Source organism: Arvicola amphibius, chromosome 2 (assembly GCF_903992535.2).
Source record: "Arvicola amphibius chromosome 2, mArvAmp1.2, whole genome shotgun sequence".
Lineage (NCBI taxonomy): Eukaryota > Metazoa > Chordata > Mammalia > Rodentia > Cricetidae > Arvicola > Arvicola amphibius.
The window spans coordinates 169,477,039-169,496,779 of NC_052048.2; the positions used below are offsets into that span (position 1 = coordinate 169,477,039).

General features: G+C 39.9%; 1 protein-coding gene across 1 annotated transcript in view; it reads left to right on the top strand.

Annotated features, from left to right (window-relative positions):
- The window catches only part of Ing3 (inhibitor of growth family member 3), a 27,782-nt gene continuing 8,041 nt past the window's right edge, over positions 1-19,741 (top strand). Inside the window, exons 1-7 of the mRNA XM_038318773.1 lie at positions 1-137; positions 371-442; positions 2,647-2,747; positions 4,443-4,508; positions 16,845-16,941; positions 18,770-18,841; positions 19,583-19,702. Of these exons, the coding sequence (XP_038174701.1) occupies positions 110-137; positions 371-442; positions 2,647-2,747; positions 4,443-4,508; positions 16,845-16,941; positions 18,770-18,841; positions 19,583-19,702 (556 nt within the window). The 5' untranslated portion in view covers positions 1-109. The remainder of the gene's footprint in view (positions 138-370; positions 443-2,646; positions 2,748-4,442; positions 4,509-16,844; positions 16,942-18,769; positions 18,842-19,582; positions 19,703-19,741) is intronic.

Sequence of the window (19,741 nt, forward strand, 5' to 3'; positions counted from 1 at the left end):
CGGGTGCTGCTAGCGGAGGCGCCATATTGGAAGGGACAAAACTCCGGCGACAGCGAGTGACACAAATAAACCCCTGGACCCGTTCGTCCCCGCAGCAGTCAGGGCCGCGATGTTGTACCTAGAAGACTATTTGGAAAGTGAGTGCGCGGCGCCGGCGACGCGGCGGGCGGGATCCGCGGCGGGCGGGAGCGCGAGTGGCCGGGCGGGCGGGATGGCGGGAGGGAGGGGGAGCGGGGGATGTTTCTTTCTCACGGTAACTGGCAGCCTCGTTGTGAGCCACCCCCCCCGCACGCACGCACGCACGCACGCGTGACGCCAGCGCGTCCCTCCGCCGTTGGCCCCGCCCTCTGACGGACTGTGCCTTTGACAGTGATTGAGCAGCTGCCCATGGACCTGCGGGACCGCTTCACCGAGATGCGCGAGATGGATCTGCAGGTGCAGAGTAAGTGGCGCCTCTTCCCCGGCCCCGCGCAGCCCCGGCCACCCTCTGGCGTCGCCTGGCGGCTTCTCCGCGCTACTTTTCCCGGGCTGTTAGAGGAGGCGGCAGGTACACCATTCCCTTCACACGCGGGGCACAGCAAACACAGTGTTTGTGTACAACAGCATGGAGATGACGATACTGCAGCGCAGTGGCAACTCGCGTGCTTTTCAGAAGGTTTGCACTTGAGCCTGCGTGTGGAACTTGGAGTTCTGCATTCAGCCTTAAAAGTTCACTGCCTCCCGAATTTCTCAAGCGTAAGGACTTAGAATCACGGGTTCTCTGCGGCGATTTAGGGACCCTAGTGGACTTGGAAGGCCGAACTTTGACAAGTTGCACATTATGAAGGACACTTAGAGCTGTCATCAGCATGGTTATTTTCTCAGCCAAAACGAGTGAGAGAAATAATTATTAGGGAAATCTTCCGATCTGCTCTTTATAGAAATGTAGACATTTGGTAGGCTTTCCTACCCGTTTCTAGTTTTATAATCACAACCACATAGCTCAGGCCGGTCTCATACGAGGCTGGCCCTAATCTGATCTTCCTGCTTCTGCCTACCTAGTGCTGGGGTTTATAGGCATGGACCACCATACTGGCTCAGCTTCGATTTTTCTGTCAATCAATGTTTGGTAGTTTTTGTATGTGACTTATTTCCAAAATTGACCTCGTTCTTTTGAAAAATCGTATTGGAGGTGGCTCAAAGGCAGCTTGATTTTGCTGAGAGCCTTTTTTCATTCTCAGCCCCGCCCCCCTCCTCTTAACCCCCCCTCCCCCAACACACACACACACACACATACACACACACACACACACACACACTTTTTGGTACCTTTTGTTCCCAGTTGATCTTTTCTCATCACAGTCTCTGGGTCATCTCTTGGGATGCATGGCCATGTAGCCCGTCATACACGTGTGGCAGGTGTATGTGTGATTTCCTTTGACTTAATGCAGTTGTAGTAGTAAACATTTGCTAAGGCACATTCTAGAGAGACTGAGCAGAGCCTGATGGCAGTAGATTTGGGGTCACTTTAGGGCACCACCAGTTTCTTATCCACCTTGGCTGCATTGCTGCCTGCCTTGGGCCTTTTTTAAAGACAATTTGAGAATTGAAAATAATACAGATAATTAGGACGTATAATACCCATTACAAATAAGTGTAGAGTCAGGGATTATTTAAAACATTATTAATCTTTCAATTTTTTTTTTAAAAAAATTCTGTGATAGTTTGGATTTAGTCTATAAATACTACAGGGTTTTCAAATTTGCTATTTTATAAAACTGGTGTTTTCTGAAGTTAAACGTGATTACGTGTTAACAAAAGTAGCAGCATGGCTAATATCGGCAAATGAACTGAAAGTAAAATGCATTTTTGGTTTTTTGTTGTTGTTTTGTTTTGGGTTTTTCTTTTTTTTTTTTTTTTTTTTTTTGAGACAGCGTTTCTCTGTGTAGTCCTGGCTGTCCTGGAACTCTGTACACCAGGCTGGCCTCGAACTCACAGAGATCCTCCTGCCTCTGCCTTTCAAGTTATGGGATTAAAGGCATGCACCACCACTACCCGGCCAAGTAGAATGCTTTAAATGATGAATATAGTAAGCAAGTTTTTCTCCATTCCATAACAGATAAATCCCTTTTATTTATTTGTCTTCTTTAGCAGTCATCCACTGAAGTCATTATTTTTGGCATGGGATTTGGAAAACCCTTGCATAGAATAAATATCATGTGTATTGAGTGAATAAATGGCATCTTAAGAAGATCACACATTTCATAACTTTCATATAAGCTGAAGTGATGGGGTGCTTGGTGCCATGCTGCACATGTTGAATGTATTATCACTATTTTTATTAAAAGAAGCATGAAGACTTTCCAGCGGTCCTCTCAGCGAGCAACTAAGGGTGCCATAACCAGCCGACGTAATGCCATTAGCTAGTGTCAGTGCTGTGATACTTGTCTGTGTCATTGACTCTGCCTTGATTATCAGAAAATGTCAGCACAGAATATTGCAGCTATTGGAAACTAAGGGAATTAAGGCATTACTGTTTTATAGACTAATAGCATAATGCATAGGAGCACCTCGAAAACTAAAATAGTACATGTTATCAGACTTCTTTTTCTTTCTTCAAATCAAAGCAGTTTGGCTGGCTAAGTATGAAATGTTTTATTATGTCAGATGCAATGGATCAACTAGAACAAAGAGTCAGTGAATTTTTTATGAATGCGAAGAAGAACAAACCCGAATGGCGAGAAGAGCAGATGGCATCCATCAAAAAAGTGAGTGGAGTGAGCACCTTGGGTGATTGTCAGTCACAACTGCGACCCTCCGAGAGAGATTTAAAGTTAGGTTGATCCCTGGGTACTGAATGAAGCAACATTATGTGGTGTAGGAGGTCCTTCTGTTTATGTATTGCTTTCATTGCTGAGTGACTTGAGGGTGCTTGTTATGTTTTAGAGCAGTGATTCTCTTCCTGTGGGTCATGACCCCTCTAGGGGTTGAACAACCCTTTCACAGGGGTCTCCAAAACCATCAGAAAACACAGATGTTTACATTATGGATTTATAATGGAGAACACAGATATTTACCTTACCGTTCATAACGGTAGAAAAATTAGTTATGAAGTAGCAACGAAGTAATTTTATGGTTGGGATCACCACAACATAAGGAACTGTATTAAAGGGTCACAGCATTTGAAGGACTGAGAACCACCAATTTCGGGCTTCCCTGTAATTCTTTCTGAGGTCTAGCTGTGTCCTGACTAGAGTGCAGCTTAGATATGCTCGCTGAGTGTGCTGCGCTGTGGGATCTGGTCTTTTCAAGTTTGCACTGGAAGCCCAGCTCCAAAGACTTAGCTTTGGTCCTCACTGCCATGGAGCTGCTTGACTCTGGTCAGGTCCTTTAATATGAGGAAGAATATGTAACTGCACCCAACCTTTATATAAATTTTCAGGGATCTACAGGAAAATTAATTTTGGAACTAAAATTTTCATAGTTGTGTTATTCTTCCATGTAAAAGGAAGAGTGTTTCTGTTAGGAAGGGGAAAATCTGAAGTCATGAGAGAAGTAGTCCAGCCTTATGAAATACCTGGGGACCCAGGTACGTAGGAGTTTAGAACTTGCATATGTAAATCCAGGGTTCACTGGCCATCCCCTTCAACTGAAAGGTATTTGATGCAGCCCAGCTTGAACAGACCCCTAAAAGTCTAGTGATTTGTGGAAGCTCATATACTCTTTTCTTGTTTGAAAAATAATTTTGCTTTTTAAAATCTTGATATGAAAAATTATAAACTACAATTTGGGTGGTGTGAATTTATACCTAGAGCTGAAGACCAGTTGGACAGCAGAAATGTGCAGATCAGAATCCTATGTAAGGCTGTGTTTTTGCCGTAAAAATCAAGGCTGGGAAAATGGCTCAGTGATTAAGAGCACTGACTGTTCTTCCAGAAGACCTGGTTTTGTTCTTCCAGAAGACCTGGTTTTATTCCCAGCACCCACATAATGGCTCAGAACCATATGTAATTGCAGTTTGAGTGGATCCGATGTCCCCCTCTGACTTTGGGGGCATGTGGTAGGCATACATACATGTAGACAACATATACACATAAGATAAATATTTTTAAGTTGTATAAATGAAGTATATTGGTATGTTTTATATGTTAGCTAAATCTTAGCATTGTTTTGTTCTTTCATATATTTATTAATTCATAACCTTCTACTAAGGAGACTGAACTTTGCATATTTCTTTTTATTTGTCTTTTCTATATTTTTAAACATCTTCTTTTACTTTTTGACATTGCCCTTCATTTCTAATGCTCTCCAAACCACCCCTACCATGTTAGGCTTACTCTTGCTAATATGAGATGCCTGGATGATAACAAGGTTATGAAAAGAATAATGAAAAGGCAGGACTATGTATGTGTGTGTGTATGCATGCTAAATTACCAATGCTTAAAATGAAAATTTTTCTTTAGGACTACTATAAGGCTTTGGAAGACGCAGATGAGAAAGTACAGTTGGCAAACCAAATATATGATTTGGTAAGTAAAATAATGTGTATATTATGCAATGTTTACCAGAATTCAGGATTTTGTTATCAGTTTTATTTAAATGTAATCTGGAATGTTGCTCTCTTGATCACATTGAATTTGAGAGTTCAGTGTCTCTGTCTTTGAGGAAGAGTCATGGAAGTGCACAGTGTTTAGTTCATAGGTCGAAAGCCACACATTAATGAAGATTACTGTAAGATTGTGGGTGATAGTTTTATTTCAGAAAGAATTGACTATATTTAATTAACCTTTTTTCTAACATGTTGAAATTATTTCTATGATAAAATGTAATTAAGAGTCCTGTGTTAGTTTCGGTAGTCTGATTAAAATGAGAAAGAGGGTTCAACGTTAAGTGTGTACTTTTTGTTTTGTTTTTGTTGTTTTCTGTCTTACCATTTTTTGTTTTGTTTTCTCCTCTGTTTTGGGGAAGGGGTTGTTTTGTATTGTTCTTAAGAGAGAGAGAGAGAGAAAGAGCATGGAGTTGGGAGGGCAAGGGGATGGGGAGGATCTTGGAGGAGCTGGGGGAGGAGAAAAATTTGATAAATATACATTGTATGTCACAAAATTTTAATAAAAAGAAAAGAAAAGGAAAAAAAGGTGTTTCTTTCTTGCAACAGTATTTCTAAAAGTTTGGAATTCCCAAGAAGAGATTTACACATGCATTTGCTTCTCAAATTGGTAGTATGATGGTATCATTATTATATGATATGAAAGATCTATTTTTAATGCAAAGCTTCTCCTTGAGTATATAGTTTAGGAAAATTAATTTATCTTTTTGTGTCAGAGTAAGTTGAAAGAGAAAAACAATGTTCACTTCTGATTGACTTCAGCTTTTATATTTTACACCTTATTTTTGCAGTTTTTCAGATACAGTTTATCATTGAAAAAATACATGCAATTAAAATGTTATTAGCAAACATGGCACATTATAAAATGTCCTATTCTCATCTCTGACCAAATAAATATCTCTATAAAATACTCTGACCAAAAGCAATAGCAGTATTAGGAAAAGTTTTATTTCATCATATAGGTTACAATTGCTTGTCGAGAAAAGACAAGACTGAATTTGAAGTAGAAGCCATGAAGGAACTGTACTTGCTGACTTATAGACTCATGCTCAACTAAGTGATAGAGCCCAGGACCACCTGCCCAAGGAATGAATGGTACCACCCGCAGTGGACACGGCCCTCCCATAGGAATTAGCAGTCGAGACAGAACCCCTCCCCCAGACATGCCCCCAGACCATCTGATCTAGGCCGTTCCTATTTCAGATGACTGTAGTTAAAGCCAACCAGGACACAAGGTACCCACTGTGTGGACAATGCATACAGTCAAAGGTGTTATACTTCAGTCGTATGGAAGAAAGTGTGCTATCGTTTTTATATAGGGAAATTTTTAATTATCTTTTTAAGCTTACTGCACTGACAAGTGATTGAAAGGAACAGCTGCAAATAAACAGATGTGAAAAGAAAGCAAAGCTTCGTTGGAAACGCAGTGTTTTCTATCGTGAGGCTTCTGAAAGTGCTTAAGACCTTAGTTGCTGCAGGTAGAAGTGCAGCTTCCAGATGAGCTGTATTCTTTTTCGCCATTACTGCACTTGTTTTATCCTTCGACAGTTAGAGCACATGTCCATAGTGGATTTTAGTCATTTTCACTTCTACTCTGACTCCTGCCTAAACTCTCACTGTCCTCAGGAAGCCAGCCTCCTACTTGGGCATCTTCTTCCTCTGTGTGACCCACTTCAGTTAGAGTTTTCGCACACGCATGGGTTGAAGGGTATTTCCTTGAGCACAGACAGCTAATCAGTTGTGCCACCACTGAAGAAAATGTTACCCTACTCCCCAGCCACCATTAACTGCCCATAGACCGTCCGGAAGGGTGGGACCCCATAGGTCCCACTGTTATCCATGATGAAATGGTGAGAGCCTCAGGTTTGTGCTGTAACCGCAGCTGCAGTGATTTCACCGTACAGTGCTGTGGCGTGTCCAGAGTTGTGTTCTGTTTCCCTATCTCTGGCTGCACCACCATGCTCCCAAAGCCTCGGAAGGGATTATGAGGATGTCCCCCTTAGGGCTGACTACACCATCCTGTAGACTTGGCGCTTTGACTAGTTAAGAGTCTGCTTTAACTGCCACATACTGTACTAAGTGGCTTCTCTGACCCAGGCTGAGAACAACACGAAGTATACAAATAAACATGAGTATTTAGAAGGAAATTTGACAATGTGGCCATTTAGCAAAACCATATTAGTAGGTTTTCCTGGAAGGCCTTTGTCTGCCCAGCCATGAACTCTTCACCACATTTACAGTGTTAGGTGTGGAGCCCTCCTGTGGAGTGGGCTTCACATCCAACCAGAATTATATCCAATGCTAGCTCCATAACAGTCAAGGCACTTTGGAACAAGAGGGCACTTCTGGCCTTGCCAGTTGTTACTCTAGCTCGTGGCTCGTAGCTGGGGAAGAGTGATGATGTTTCTCTTCTCTCATGGCAGCAGTGGGAAGGAAACTTCCAGCCTAGTTCTTCTTTGACACCTCTGTCTTGCCTTTGTGTGGTATCTTCAGCTGTAGGATTATATGGTCATATCAAGTTCTGTGAGAGACCGAGTAGTTGAGGTTTTGTTTGTTTGTTTTTAATGACTATAATCAGCCAGGTTCTTGTACATGGAGTAGACAGGATAAATGGCCATCCATAATTCTGTGGCAATGGCAATAGAAACCCTCGTCAAGTGCTTCGGTGGCTGTGACTCTAAACCATTTCATCTCTAACCTCAGCTTCTTTGTCTATAAAATGATTTTATGTCTCATGGTGAACTATTTTCATGCACACTTGCATGCACAAACATACACCTACATGCACATACATGCATGCAAACATGCATGCACACACCCCACTCATAGGATAGTCTTCTCTCCTTTAAAGACTCACTTTATCTCCTTTTTCCAACTGGAATTTTCTCAGCCCCTCCAAATTGAAGCTATTTTCTTTTATGTAATAATATTTCTAGCTAGGCCTGACATTTTTCTTTTCTTTTTTTCCTTTCCCCTTCTTGCCACCTCTGCTGTCCTTTTTGTACCTTGCCTCCCTTCCCTTTAAATTATACAATTGCTGTTGTAATAACCCTTTTATGCCTATTGAAGTACTTTTTTTCTGTGTTATCTCTTAGTAGAATCTAAATACCTAATTCAGAATCAGGCTAAGGTTGTGAAGATGCTAGGGCTCATGGGAGGATGTTGGTGAGTAGATGCTAAGTTACAGTACCTACTAGCACTGGAGTGTGCTGTCTTAAAAAGTTAGAAGATTGGGTCCCATTGTTTTTGCCCTTAAGAACAAAAGATCAAGTGCCAAGGAGATGGATGCATTTATTCTGATTTGAATAGTGCACATTATATGTTTTCATGTATCACACTGTACCTTAGAAACACAGATTTTATTAATATTTTTGTGTGTATATGTGTGTGTGTGTGTGAGAGAGGTAGGTAGGTAGGTAGGTACATAGATATTAGGTAGATAGACAGACAGACAGACATATATCACAAGGTTTCCAAGAGAGAAAGAGAAAAACACACAAGCTTTCTGGGGAGTGGGGGTCAAGGTACCTGTGAAGTCCAGGAGAGGATTTTGGAACCTTTGGAGTTGGAGACAGGCTGTTGTGAGCTAGGGACAAATATGTCCTCAGCAAAGTAGTATATGCTCTTAACTACTGAGTCATCTCCCTAGCCCCTGTATACGAGGTTTCAAAATTCCTTTTTGAGATTTAATCATCTTTATTTTTTTTCTACTTCTCATTGTCTACAACTTTTAATGGCTTCTATAGCAGTGCCCTTCATTCATTAGGAACCAGGGCCATGGCTCCTGTTTGTTCTCCTATGAGCCATCCTACCCCCTAGTAATTTAGTCCTCTGTCAGCGCTCCTCACGTGCTGAACCTGAGCACCATGCAAGTCTCTGCACCTCTGAAATACCGCTTGCATCTGGGCCTCATTTCTTTCTACTTTACCATCCATTTTCATCTGAGTCGATTAAGCTCCTGGCCTTTCATCCATGTGGATTTTCCTCAGCACCTTCTGCATCACTGCCATCTTAAAATGTCTTCCCTGGCTCTGACAGTTGCCAGCCATCACTCGTAGTTAGCGCAGTTGGAGATAGGAGGCAGCTGTGAAGCTGGTGCGTCTGCAGGCTTGTTGGTTTTTCTCAATATTTGGACCCTTTCACTAGACACCGTGCATTAATCCTTATGCTTAAATGGAGTCTCTTTTTTGTTCTTCCCCATGGTTATTCCAGAACAATGCCCTCATTTCCTACAAACATCTCCTCTCCAGTCATGTGACCTCACCTTGCACTGACAAGAATATAATTTGGGGCTTTTTAGTGACCGCTTTTGCAATTATCTCTGGGTTATTATCTCTTCCTGTCAGTTATTTAATGAGTCATCTTTCTGTAGCTTTACTTACCTCTTTTTCCTCCATACCCCACCACCCTGCCATCTGTCTGTCTCAGTCTCTCTGTCTGTGATGGGCTCTCTTTGTATAGTCCAGGCTAGCCTTGATCTTATGAACGTTCACTTTTACTACTGTTCCCATCCTTTCTAATACCTTCTTTTGCTTTGCTGTATCACATATGCATTCCATTCTTCAGCCTTTGTTTTCCTTTTTATATTTTCTTTTCTTGTCTCTTGGCTGTATACTCCAGCATTTAAGTATTTGCTTCTCCCTTATTTTTTTAAAGACACTTAGGAACCCAAACAAATCTTTTCTGAAACATAGTCTTCCTTGAGTTTCTCATTCATGCTTGTTGACATTCTCTTATCTTTAGTTGCCACCCAGGTCCATGGCAGTTTGTTTTCTCTATGCCAGGCCCTTGAAGCTTCAGTTGATAACTTCTTTATTTAATCCATTGGGCACTCATAGTCCATTTTGACTCTGTTGGGAAATTGAATGCTGTTTACCATTTTCTTTTTATTGTCATTTTTGCTCATGTTTTGTTACATGAAGGCTCCACTAAAACGTTGCCACCTTTGTGGCTTTCTTGGTCTCTTATGTAGCTCTTAATGATGGTGTTCCTGGGCTCAGTTCTTAGCCCTTATTCTTTCTTATTCTTCAGGTGTTACTCATAGATAATTTTCTTTTATCCCCTGACTAGAGGGCAGGGAAGATCAATTACCATACCATACCGTAAATTGGTTGGTCATGTACTCTTGTATTTCCTACCCACATACCTCCCACACAGTAGAGAAACACTTCTCAGTTACCTTTCCATGCGATCTCTTGGTTTCATAAGCTGGACAGCAGTCCCTTAAGCCTGAACATTTCTGAGTTGCTGAATCACATTATCTGAGACTTCTCCCTTCTCTTTCACCCCCACCCCTTATCTCATAAGATCCACTGATCTGTAGTTTCTCAGATTGGGAGACTAAAAGTCCTCCTACAGTCCTTCATCTGTCTTCCCATACTTAATCTCCACTGCCTGGTCAGTTTACCCACCCAGTAATTCCTCCCTACTTGTTTAGCCTGCTGTACTTCTGGTGCTTTTTAAAAATTGGAGTTTAATTAGAATACAGTATACATACACTGAATATGTTACTTAGATTTTGACTAATGTGTGTTCTATTGGAACCATAGCCCAGACAAGATAAAGAACTAGTCTCTAATAGCTGCCTAATTGGATTTAAAGCCTGATAATGTAAACCTATGCAGATACTAATGGCTGGAGGGGTTATAGATCCTAGAGGAGAACCTACTGCTGCCACTTTCCTAAACCAATACAGTGTGTAATCCATAAACTCGTGGTAAGTGTAGCTCTTACTCCTCATCAAAGAAACTTTTTGGAACAGATGGAGACTGTTACAGAGATCCACCACAACTGGTCAAATGGAGATGATAGTGACTGTGGGCTGCCCAACCCGAGTTGATAAATCTGTCACGTTTGTTCTAAAATACACACTCATCATGCTCTGTTCTTGCTTGAAATCCATTGATATTTTGTTCTGGATTTATTTTACTACGTTCTCCAGGGTCCTTCTTGATCCTGTCTTTGCTCAGTTCTTTTTAGTATTCTTTTTAATATGTTCTCATGTTTTTTTAGTTTTTTCAATTTAGATAGATTTTTCCTGATGTATATAATTGCAGAAGAGCTCTTCTGAAGGAAGATTTTCGAATTTGTTCAGCAAAAAGGGATATTTTAAAATACTAAATCTTTGATTTAGCAAGATGGCTCAGGCCGTAAGGACACCATCCACCAAGCAAGAGTAGACTTTACTGATTTACTGATCTGATGGTTCAAAATATGAAATGCTCCCCAAATTGAACTTTTGTGGGTGTTGACATGGTGTTTACACATTAAAAAAAATCACATGACAAGTTAGTGGCAAAACAGGATATGGATATTCCTTCTAGATTATGTGTGAATGGAATGAAAATGAAGTTTGCACTGAGTCTTGATTTTGTCCTCAAGATATCTTAGTAGTATATGTAGCCTCCCCAAATTTGGAAGCATTTGAAATCTGCAACACCTCTGAAGTTCTGTACATACATTTCCAGTAGGAGGCACTGAGCCTATCTACCGTCAGACTTCATGCTTCGTGTTTTATATAAAATGGGGTTTTATTGTGTTTTTTCACACTGTAGCATTTTATTTCCTTTTAATATCAGTTTTAAATGGATATATTCCTATGACCAGACTACACTGGTTATGTCATGTGTTAAGGAAGGAATCCATAGTAAGCATCTACAAATGTAGAAACATCTGGGAACAAAACAAAAAACTACCTTGTTAGATAATTTCCTAAAATCCTGATATGTAAACAACCATTAAATAATTATTTAATCAACCAAATACTACTGTCTAAGAAGTATTACATTGCAATATCCAATAAAGTTGATTTATATGCACTCCACTAAAATTAGAGTTTTTAGTAATACCCAAGAGCTCTTCATTGGCAGGTGTTGCCAAACACCCTTTCATTTGCTTCTATTTATATGTTCTGGCTGCCCCCGAGATGAGCGAACCTCAGACCTATTCTACCTATAAACTTGAGAGTTCTCTCCCTGAACTTCTAATTAAGAAATTAACATTATGTGAGCCTGACCTTTGATTTGATGTCTGTCCCTGCTGTCTTTCAGGGAGATGGTTAGATATAGCTTATTTTCCAAGTACTTGGTTCAGCCAAAGGAGAATAGTTCACATTTTCATCTAGCCATATAATTTAGGGATGTAATGAACCAGTATTATGATTTATCAGAGGATACTTTGTTGTCATTATCCCCCCACCCTTCCCTCACCCCACACACATACCAATTTATCTTTTTCCTTATATCAAAACACTCATGGAATAACTTGCTTCTAACTGCTATAGATTTTTCTCTTGGAACTTAACCTGTTTGCCCATTCTTTAAGGTCAAGCTAGATATCTAAATTGGAAAATTTGACTGTCATTTAAGTAATTGATCATATAGAAACTCTTTAAAGTTATACGTAAATTTAATTTAGGTTCATCAGTAAAATCTGAACATTGAAAAACTGAGAGATTCAAAGGAGAAAAATAAAGTATTTCAACTCTAAAATATTAAGAGATGTGGGGTTTTGTGGTTTTATACAAAGAGGCTAAATGTGACTAAATTCTTTACGATCATGAATATGCTAAGTAATGTTTTCTTTGTCTCAGAATATTTCTGGAAAAAGACAGTAGTTTAAACTTAGCCATTGTGGTTGAGGTTATAGAGTGATTTGGAGCTAGAACAGGAGAGTTTTTGTGGATACCGTTTGTTTCCATTGATCAATACTAAGAGTCTATGTTTAGCTTTGGTTTGGAATCCGTGAGAAGCACAAAATCTCTCCTGAGTAGACCAGTACCTTCTTTATTATTGTAAAGCAACCTACATGTTCAAATGTGTGTGTGTGTGTGTGTGTGTGTGTGTGTGTGTGTGTGTGTGTGTGTGTGTGTTGTGGGGTGGCACAATCTAAGAGCTTCCTTTGCTTGACACCTGTGTATGCACTTCAGCGAGCAGCAAGAGGACCTTGCCATGTTTGTGGGTCGCAGGAAGGCGTGTGATTTCAGTTCAGTTCAGTTCTTTATAGCTCTCCACTACTGTTTACAGGGTGTCTTACGGTTTTAGCAAAAGTTAAATCTCCTAGTCAACTTACTTTCTAACTTCTCATTTTATTTTACTAAATTTAAGGAAAATAATTCACATTGCCTAAGAGTTGCTTAGAAAGTAATTAGTTCACAGTTGCTTTTAAATCAAGAAGCCATTTCCAGAGCTGCACCCTCAGGGTGGTTATGGTTGCTCTGCCTGCTGAGGTAGGAAATTAGTTTTGAGGATTGTTAGTTCTTTGAATTCTGTTGCTTCTTCTGAGCCATCTAGTGAACTTCATCAATAATATATCTAATAAAACGATTTTTAAGTAGGGAGCTAGAATGAATTAAGTGTATGGTGTGGGGGGAACACCTTCACATCGCTGTAGACTACCTTCCCAACTGAGATTCCAGCATTCTCCCTCTCTGTTCTGTATATCACATCCTGGACCGTCCTTTTTTCCTCTGAACTCCGTTTGACTGTCTCCATACATATTGTGTGATTCCTCAGTTCTCCTTATTTAAGTACAGTGTGCTCTGCACTGAATCATTCATACCTTTGTAGCTACCACAGCCCAATATCACATTGCTGCATCTTTTATTCTTGTATTACTTAACCACTCCTATTAAACTGATGCTACCTTTACACTGTATCTTATTTTGGTCTTTGTTATGTTAAAACTTTGTAAATTTTGATTTATTGGCTAAATTCTAATTTCTATGAACGCAGGAATTTTTTCAGTTTTCACATGTTCTCCAAACTTAACCAGTAACATATTAAAAGCACATTGTTTATTGCTGACTTAATTTTAGATAAATTGATGGAAGGTTTTCATTGTATTAAGTATTTTGGGTTTTTTTTTTTTTTTTTTTTTTTTGGTTTTTTCGAGACAGGGTTTTCCCTGTAGTTTCTAGAGCCTGTCCTGGAACTAGCTCTTGTAGACCAGGCTGGCCTCGAACTCAGAGATCCACCTGCCTCTGCCTCTCGAGTGCTGGGATTAAAGGCGTGCGCCACCACCACCCGGCTGTATTAAGTATTTTGGAATAAAAATATTTCATTAGTTTGAGTTCCCCCTGAGATTAAATTTTGACAATAAAAGAGGTGCTAATTGTTGAATAACGGAGATCTGTGAACATTCTTTTGTTGAAAGGGAGATTCCATTAGAGGATGCTCAAGTTCCCTGTATCCTATGAATAGGAGTAAAAATATCCCCAACATGTGACACCAGAAAGCTTAAATAATTTTGGCTTATGACCTCTGCCAAACTCTGAAGAGTAATTTGCATGTAAATATTAAGTGATGATTCAACTTTAAATGATTGAAAAATTATAAAGTAATATGCTGAAGGTTGTTCTAATATGAAAAAATTAAATAATAGTACAGTATTACTAGCTTTGTTATTTGAATTATGTATCTCTGGGTTTTAAAAAAAAAGGAACAGTTAGTTCCTGTACACAGTTTCAGAAGTCATTAGATACAAATGATAAAGCATAATAATATATTTTATATAGGTAAAATTTAAATCTTATGTCTGTAATCCAAAAGCTGTGTAACTTTGGGCATGTTACTAAACCCATCTGAGCCATGGATTTTTCTTATAAAATTGGAAAGAGTAATGTCTTAAAATTTAGTGTGAGAACATCTGTCCTGGTTATTTTAATGTCACCTTGACACAAACCAGAATCAGTTTGGAAGAGAGGAGCTCAGTTGTCTTATGGGCAGGGGTCTCTATGACTGTGAAGAGACACCAAGACTGAGACAACTATTAAAACAGAAAGCGTTTAATTGGGATCTGCTTACACTTTCAGAAGTTCAGTCTATTATCACCATGGCAATGAGCATGGCAGCATGCAGGCAGGCCACAGGAGCAGTAGCTGAGAGCTACATCTGATCAGTAGGCAGAGAGAGAGAGAGAGAGAGAGAGAGAGAGAGAGAGAGAGAGAGAGAGAGAGAGAGAGAATGAGGAGGGAGGGAGGGATGGATTCGGTCTTCGCCTTTTGCTTCTTCTTTTGAGGGAGGGGTTTTTCTCTCTCGTATCTCATCTCTCTCTCCTCTCTCTCTCTCTCCCTCATGTCTCTCGAGGACCTTCCTGCTGTGATTTTGAAACTTTAAAGTGCCCCCCAACCCCCGCAGTGCCACACTTCCTAATCCTTATAATCTTTCAAACAGTTCTACTCCCTGGTGACTAAGCATTCAAATACATGAGCCAGTGTGGGGGTGGGGTGGGGGCACATTCTTATTCAAACCACTACAACAAGACTATGGCACAGTTTTTGACTGATGGAAAGGGGATGGCCCAGCTCACTGTGGGTGATGCCATCCCTGGGATGGTGGTCCTGAGTGCTGTCTGAAAGCAGGCGGATTGAGCCTTGAGGCGCAAGCCAGTAAACAGCACCTCCATGGCTTCTGCATGAGTTCCTGCCTCCAGGTTCCTGCCTTGAGTTTCTGTCCTGACTTCTGAGATAATGAACTGTAAGTTCTAAGTTCAAATAAACTCTTCCCCCCCCCCCCCAAGTTGCTTTTGGTCACAGTGTTTTATCACAGCGACAGAAAAGTAACTGAGACGACATCTGCAGCACAGAGCACAGTGTCGCTGGGCACAGGAACATCTGACCTGCATCTTGTGTTTTGCTGGTGTTTTCCCTTCCTCCCCATGTTAGAAACAAAGTACTTGATTGAACAACTGAATTTTTTTTTTTTATTTTGTGTTATAGTGCATTGTGGTGTTTGTAAGAAGGCCATTCTGATTTGTTTGGTTTAATTGGGTTGGGTTGGGTTTGTTGTTTGGGGGACAGGTGGAGAAGAGAGCAGAAGATTTCACTATATAGTACTGACTACGCTGGAACTCACTATGTAGACCATGCTGGCCTGGAACTTACAGAGATCCCCTGCCTCTACTTCCCAATTACATGAACCACCATGCCCTGCATTTGTTTTATTTTGAGACTTTGTTCTTTATTTTAATTGTGCATGTTTGTGATTATTGATTATATGGGTTTGTGCACATGAGTTATATGGGTTTTGCCCATGGAGGCAAAACAGGGCTTTGGATCCCTTGCAACTGGAGCCACAAGTGATTGTGAGTCACCAAAAACGGGTGCTAGGCACCTAACCTTGGTGGGTTCCTAACCTCAGGTTCTGCTAGAGCATAAGTGTTTCTAACCAGAGGGCCAGTTCACCATCCTCTGTCCGAGTCCTGACAGTGATTCAGTAGGCTAGATTTTGAAAAAAGATCTTGTCAGTGTTGTAATAAAGTTATGTTTCCAAGAATTTGATGGATTGTTTATTTGTTTTTAAAATAGTAAGCTTGGAAGGATATTGGAAAATATTTGACATTAATCTTACAAATGTATTAGGACATTACTATTAAAACTATCATAATTTTCCTAAGTTATTGAAAGGATCTATAAGAAAATCATAAAATAAAAATTTGCCATCATAACTAAGGCAGTAATAGTATGTTAGTTAGTTTTTAGAAATAAAACCATTTTAATCAAGCTTTTTCAGAAATGAAGATTTTTTTTTAGCTAAAGTTCCCTTTTGTTTGAGCATTTACCTAAATGTTTGCAATGATAACGGTTCACTTTCTGGCTGTTTGCAAATGCTGATTGCATTTGTTTCTCTGTTGGTTGAGGGTCTTCCCTTTGTTAGTCTAAAGGCAGTTCTGCATGGCACAGTGCAATGGCTCCAGGGTAGAGTTTAGGCAGAAGGTAAGAGTTTAGGCACATTTTGAAATGTTGCTGGTCTTCCAGCCCTCAGAACTGGCACTTGCTTGGATTTTCACAGACCCACTTCTGAAAATTGGTCATATGACATTTGCTAACATATTTAAGACTCTGGTTTCTTGAACATAAGATTAGGAGAGTATTAGCCTGGGCTGGAGAGATGGCTCAGTGATTAAGAGAACTGTTTGCTCTTCCAAAGGTACTGAGTTCAATTCCCACCAGCCACAGGGTGGCTCACAACCATCTGTAATGAGATCAGGTGCCCTCTTGAGGAGGAGACCTGGTCAGTCATCCTCATCAACTTAGACCATGAAACCAAATATGGACAAGTTCACAGAACCACCATATACAGACTGCCATGCATGCTTTAGCATTACCAGGGTATAAATTTCATTCATTTCAATTCATCCTAAGGTGTAATTTGATTGACTTGCTTAAATCTATGAAGTAGATTCCCTAAAAGAAACAAAGATTTAAGTTTCTTAACAGGGTCCTAGATTTTGGTGCTATCTTTTATCTTCTTTGAAACAGGTAGACCGCCACTTGAGAAAGCTGGATCAGGAACTGGCAAAGTTTAAAATGGAGCTTGAAGCTGATAATGCTGGGATAACGGAAATATTAGAGAGGCGTAAGTACAATTTATGGATTTCCATCTACATTAGAGAATTACCTGTGTCAGTCACCAAGGAGACATTTTCTTACAGAAATTTTCAAATTATACATGCCCTTTGGCGGATGGTGGCATCTGGGTCTCAGAACCTGAAGTCTAGCATTGAAGTCTTTGAGTCATAAACAGTGAGAGATAATACAGTATATCAGCCCACTCCCTCTTTGTGACAATCAGTGAGAGATAATACAGTTTATCACCCCACTCTCTCTTTGTAAAAATAACATGCAAAGGCTTTTCATTCTGTGTTTTCAGTTTGAGATGGGATCTTGCTATATAAAACCTTGCAGCCTCAGGTTCTAGGGTACTGTGATTATTAGTATATGGCTCCATATTTGACACTCCTTCCATTTTTAATATCTGCATATGCTAATCTGATCAGTGGTAAGAAGGAAGTGGCAAAGAAATGCAAGTACCAAGAGTGAGAAATGAATTAAGTCTGTTTTTATGTGCTTAGGATTGAGAAAGATTGGGTTTTTCCTTTTTAGAAACATCTTGAAGCTTTGCCTCACCTGTGTGTACTGCGATATCCACTGGTTCCATAACATTTGCTCTTTTGTTTCCAAAACCTCCTTCTCAGAAGAAGCCATGCTAATTTAGTTATTTATTTATTTATTGCAAGGTTCAACTTGATGTGCTCTAACTTAGTACCAAATACTTCCTGGGCTTAACTCTGGAGATTTTCTCAAAATGTGAAGAAAATCAAGATCTCTACTTTTAACTGATTTAGAATCTCTTCCAATCTAACTAGGTGAAATAAAAGCAGATAGGTTGGCGGTGGGGCTAGGGGAGGTAGGTAGTCACTGTTGGGTGACTTCTATGAGAATTCAGTTACAGTGTCCAGCAGACCATGGGCGTTCGTGCACTTACCAGGTGGAGCCTGCTCTTGTATCTACTGCCGGAAGAGTGGGTTTCATGAGGGCAGTGTTCCCAAGCTCTGTTTCCAGATTTGTGAGGTTCATCTGAAGAAGCCAGGAAAATTGTACCTTTAAATTGAAAAGTAGATCATCATTCACACAATTATCTTCTCTATTAGTAATACCTTTATTCGGGAGGAAACCTATGTGAGGATATTAGAAATTGGGGAACAAGATGGAATATTATATAACCTTGGAGGTTTGCTTTCCTTTGGTAACAACACCCCAAGCCTGCCTACGCACTGCTTCAGGAAGGTTAATACAGTATCCACGCCAAGGACACATTACAAAAACTGCTCCATCCTGCCCCTGACATGATTTTAACTCAAGGGATAAACTCCAAGAATTTCTTTAGAAATATTTTAAAGTTGGGTATGAGAAGTTACACCCTTTGCTTTTTTGCAAGCAAAGTGCTAAGTTATTTTCTGGAGTTGTCATTATCACATTCATGTTCATGAATGAAAGAATTTCTTTGTATGTCATCCTATCCGCATACCTAGACCTTCAGGATTACCTACTGAAAGGTCTTCAAGTCTGTTACTAGAGAAGTTTTTAGATCGCACCGTCGTAGAGCTGTAATGCCCCTTTTCCTGTTTATGTGGTACCTAGCATCACATTAAGACATTAGCATGCCTTGACCTGTTGTATACTTCATGTGAGTACTGATACACAAGTCTTACTGCTTAGAGAGAGGGTTGTTCAGGATTATATCGAAGGTTGTGATCCTCTACATGTCTAGCTAAAATGATACGCTGTGCACCAGAGTTTGGCAGTCATCTGTGAGGGGACATATTGCTTATGGTTGGTTAGTGTGTAAAGTTCTATCTATGGTAACATCTAATCCTAGTTTGTCTCTGTGCGCCTCTCTCTAGGATCTTTGGAATTAGATACTCCTTCTCAGCCAGTGAACAATCACCATGCTCATTCACATACTCCTGTGGAAAGTAAGTTTGATTTGAGTACATTTTAAAACTCATTAATGTCACCTATCTGTTCTCTTTTATTAGCTCCACATACTAATAACCAATTGAGAAATATTCTTCCATTTCCTTTTTTAAAAAGGATTTTATCACAGTTGACTTTAGACTTTTCCATTTAAGCAAAGTGTATCTAATCTGAAAACAGTCAGTCTCTTCTATAAACATAGAGGCAGAATATATAGAAATACCATCAGCATCTATCGGCTTCCTACAATTGTGGGGAGTGTCATGGCTGACCTGAACTGTATTTCTTCATATCACTATGTCTCTGTCAGCTTTGACTCTCAGTGCTTGCTTACATATAGCATGTGCGTAAAGGAATCGTTGGGTGCTTGGCTAGTTGATGGCCTTGCTGCATTTTTTTTTTTGACAAGAGGAAAAAGTGGTAAATTGAAAGTTACTTTAAATGATAGGCAATATATTAAAATGAACTTCCTCTCATGGTATATGTGAAACCATAGTGCATCATGGGTTGTCTTTAGTATTTTGGTCCTAAAGTTTTTAAAGTGCTTGACATGTCTACTCTGTCAGTGAAACACACGGCATAGGCTCTTTGCTTGTCCCCTCCTTGGTGAGCATAATGGCCTGTTTCATGGAGAACCTAGATCATAACTGTGCTGGTTTATAAAAAGGTACAAGTATTATTATGTCCTGTCTGTAGTCCTCTAAAGTTTAAAATTGTGTGAATTCTTTCTTTTTATTCAGAAAGGAAATATAATCCCACTTCTCATCATACAGCAGCAGACCATATCCCCGAAAAGAAATTCAAATCTGAAGCTCTTTTGTCCACCCTTACATCTGATGCTTCTAAGGAGAACACACTGAGTAAGCTTGTTTTCTTGAATATGACAATTTGCTTGTTTG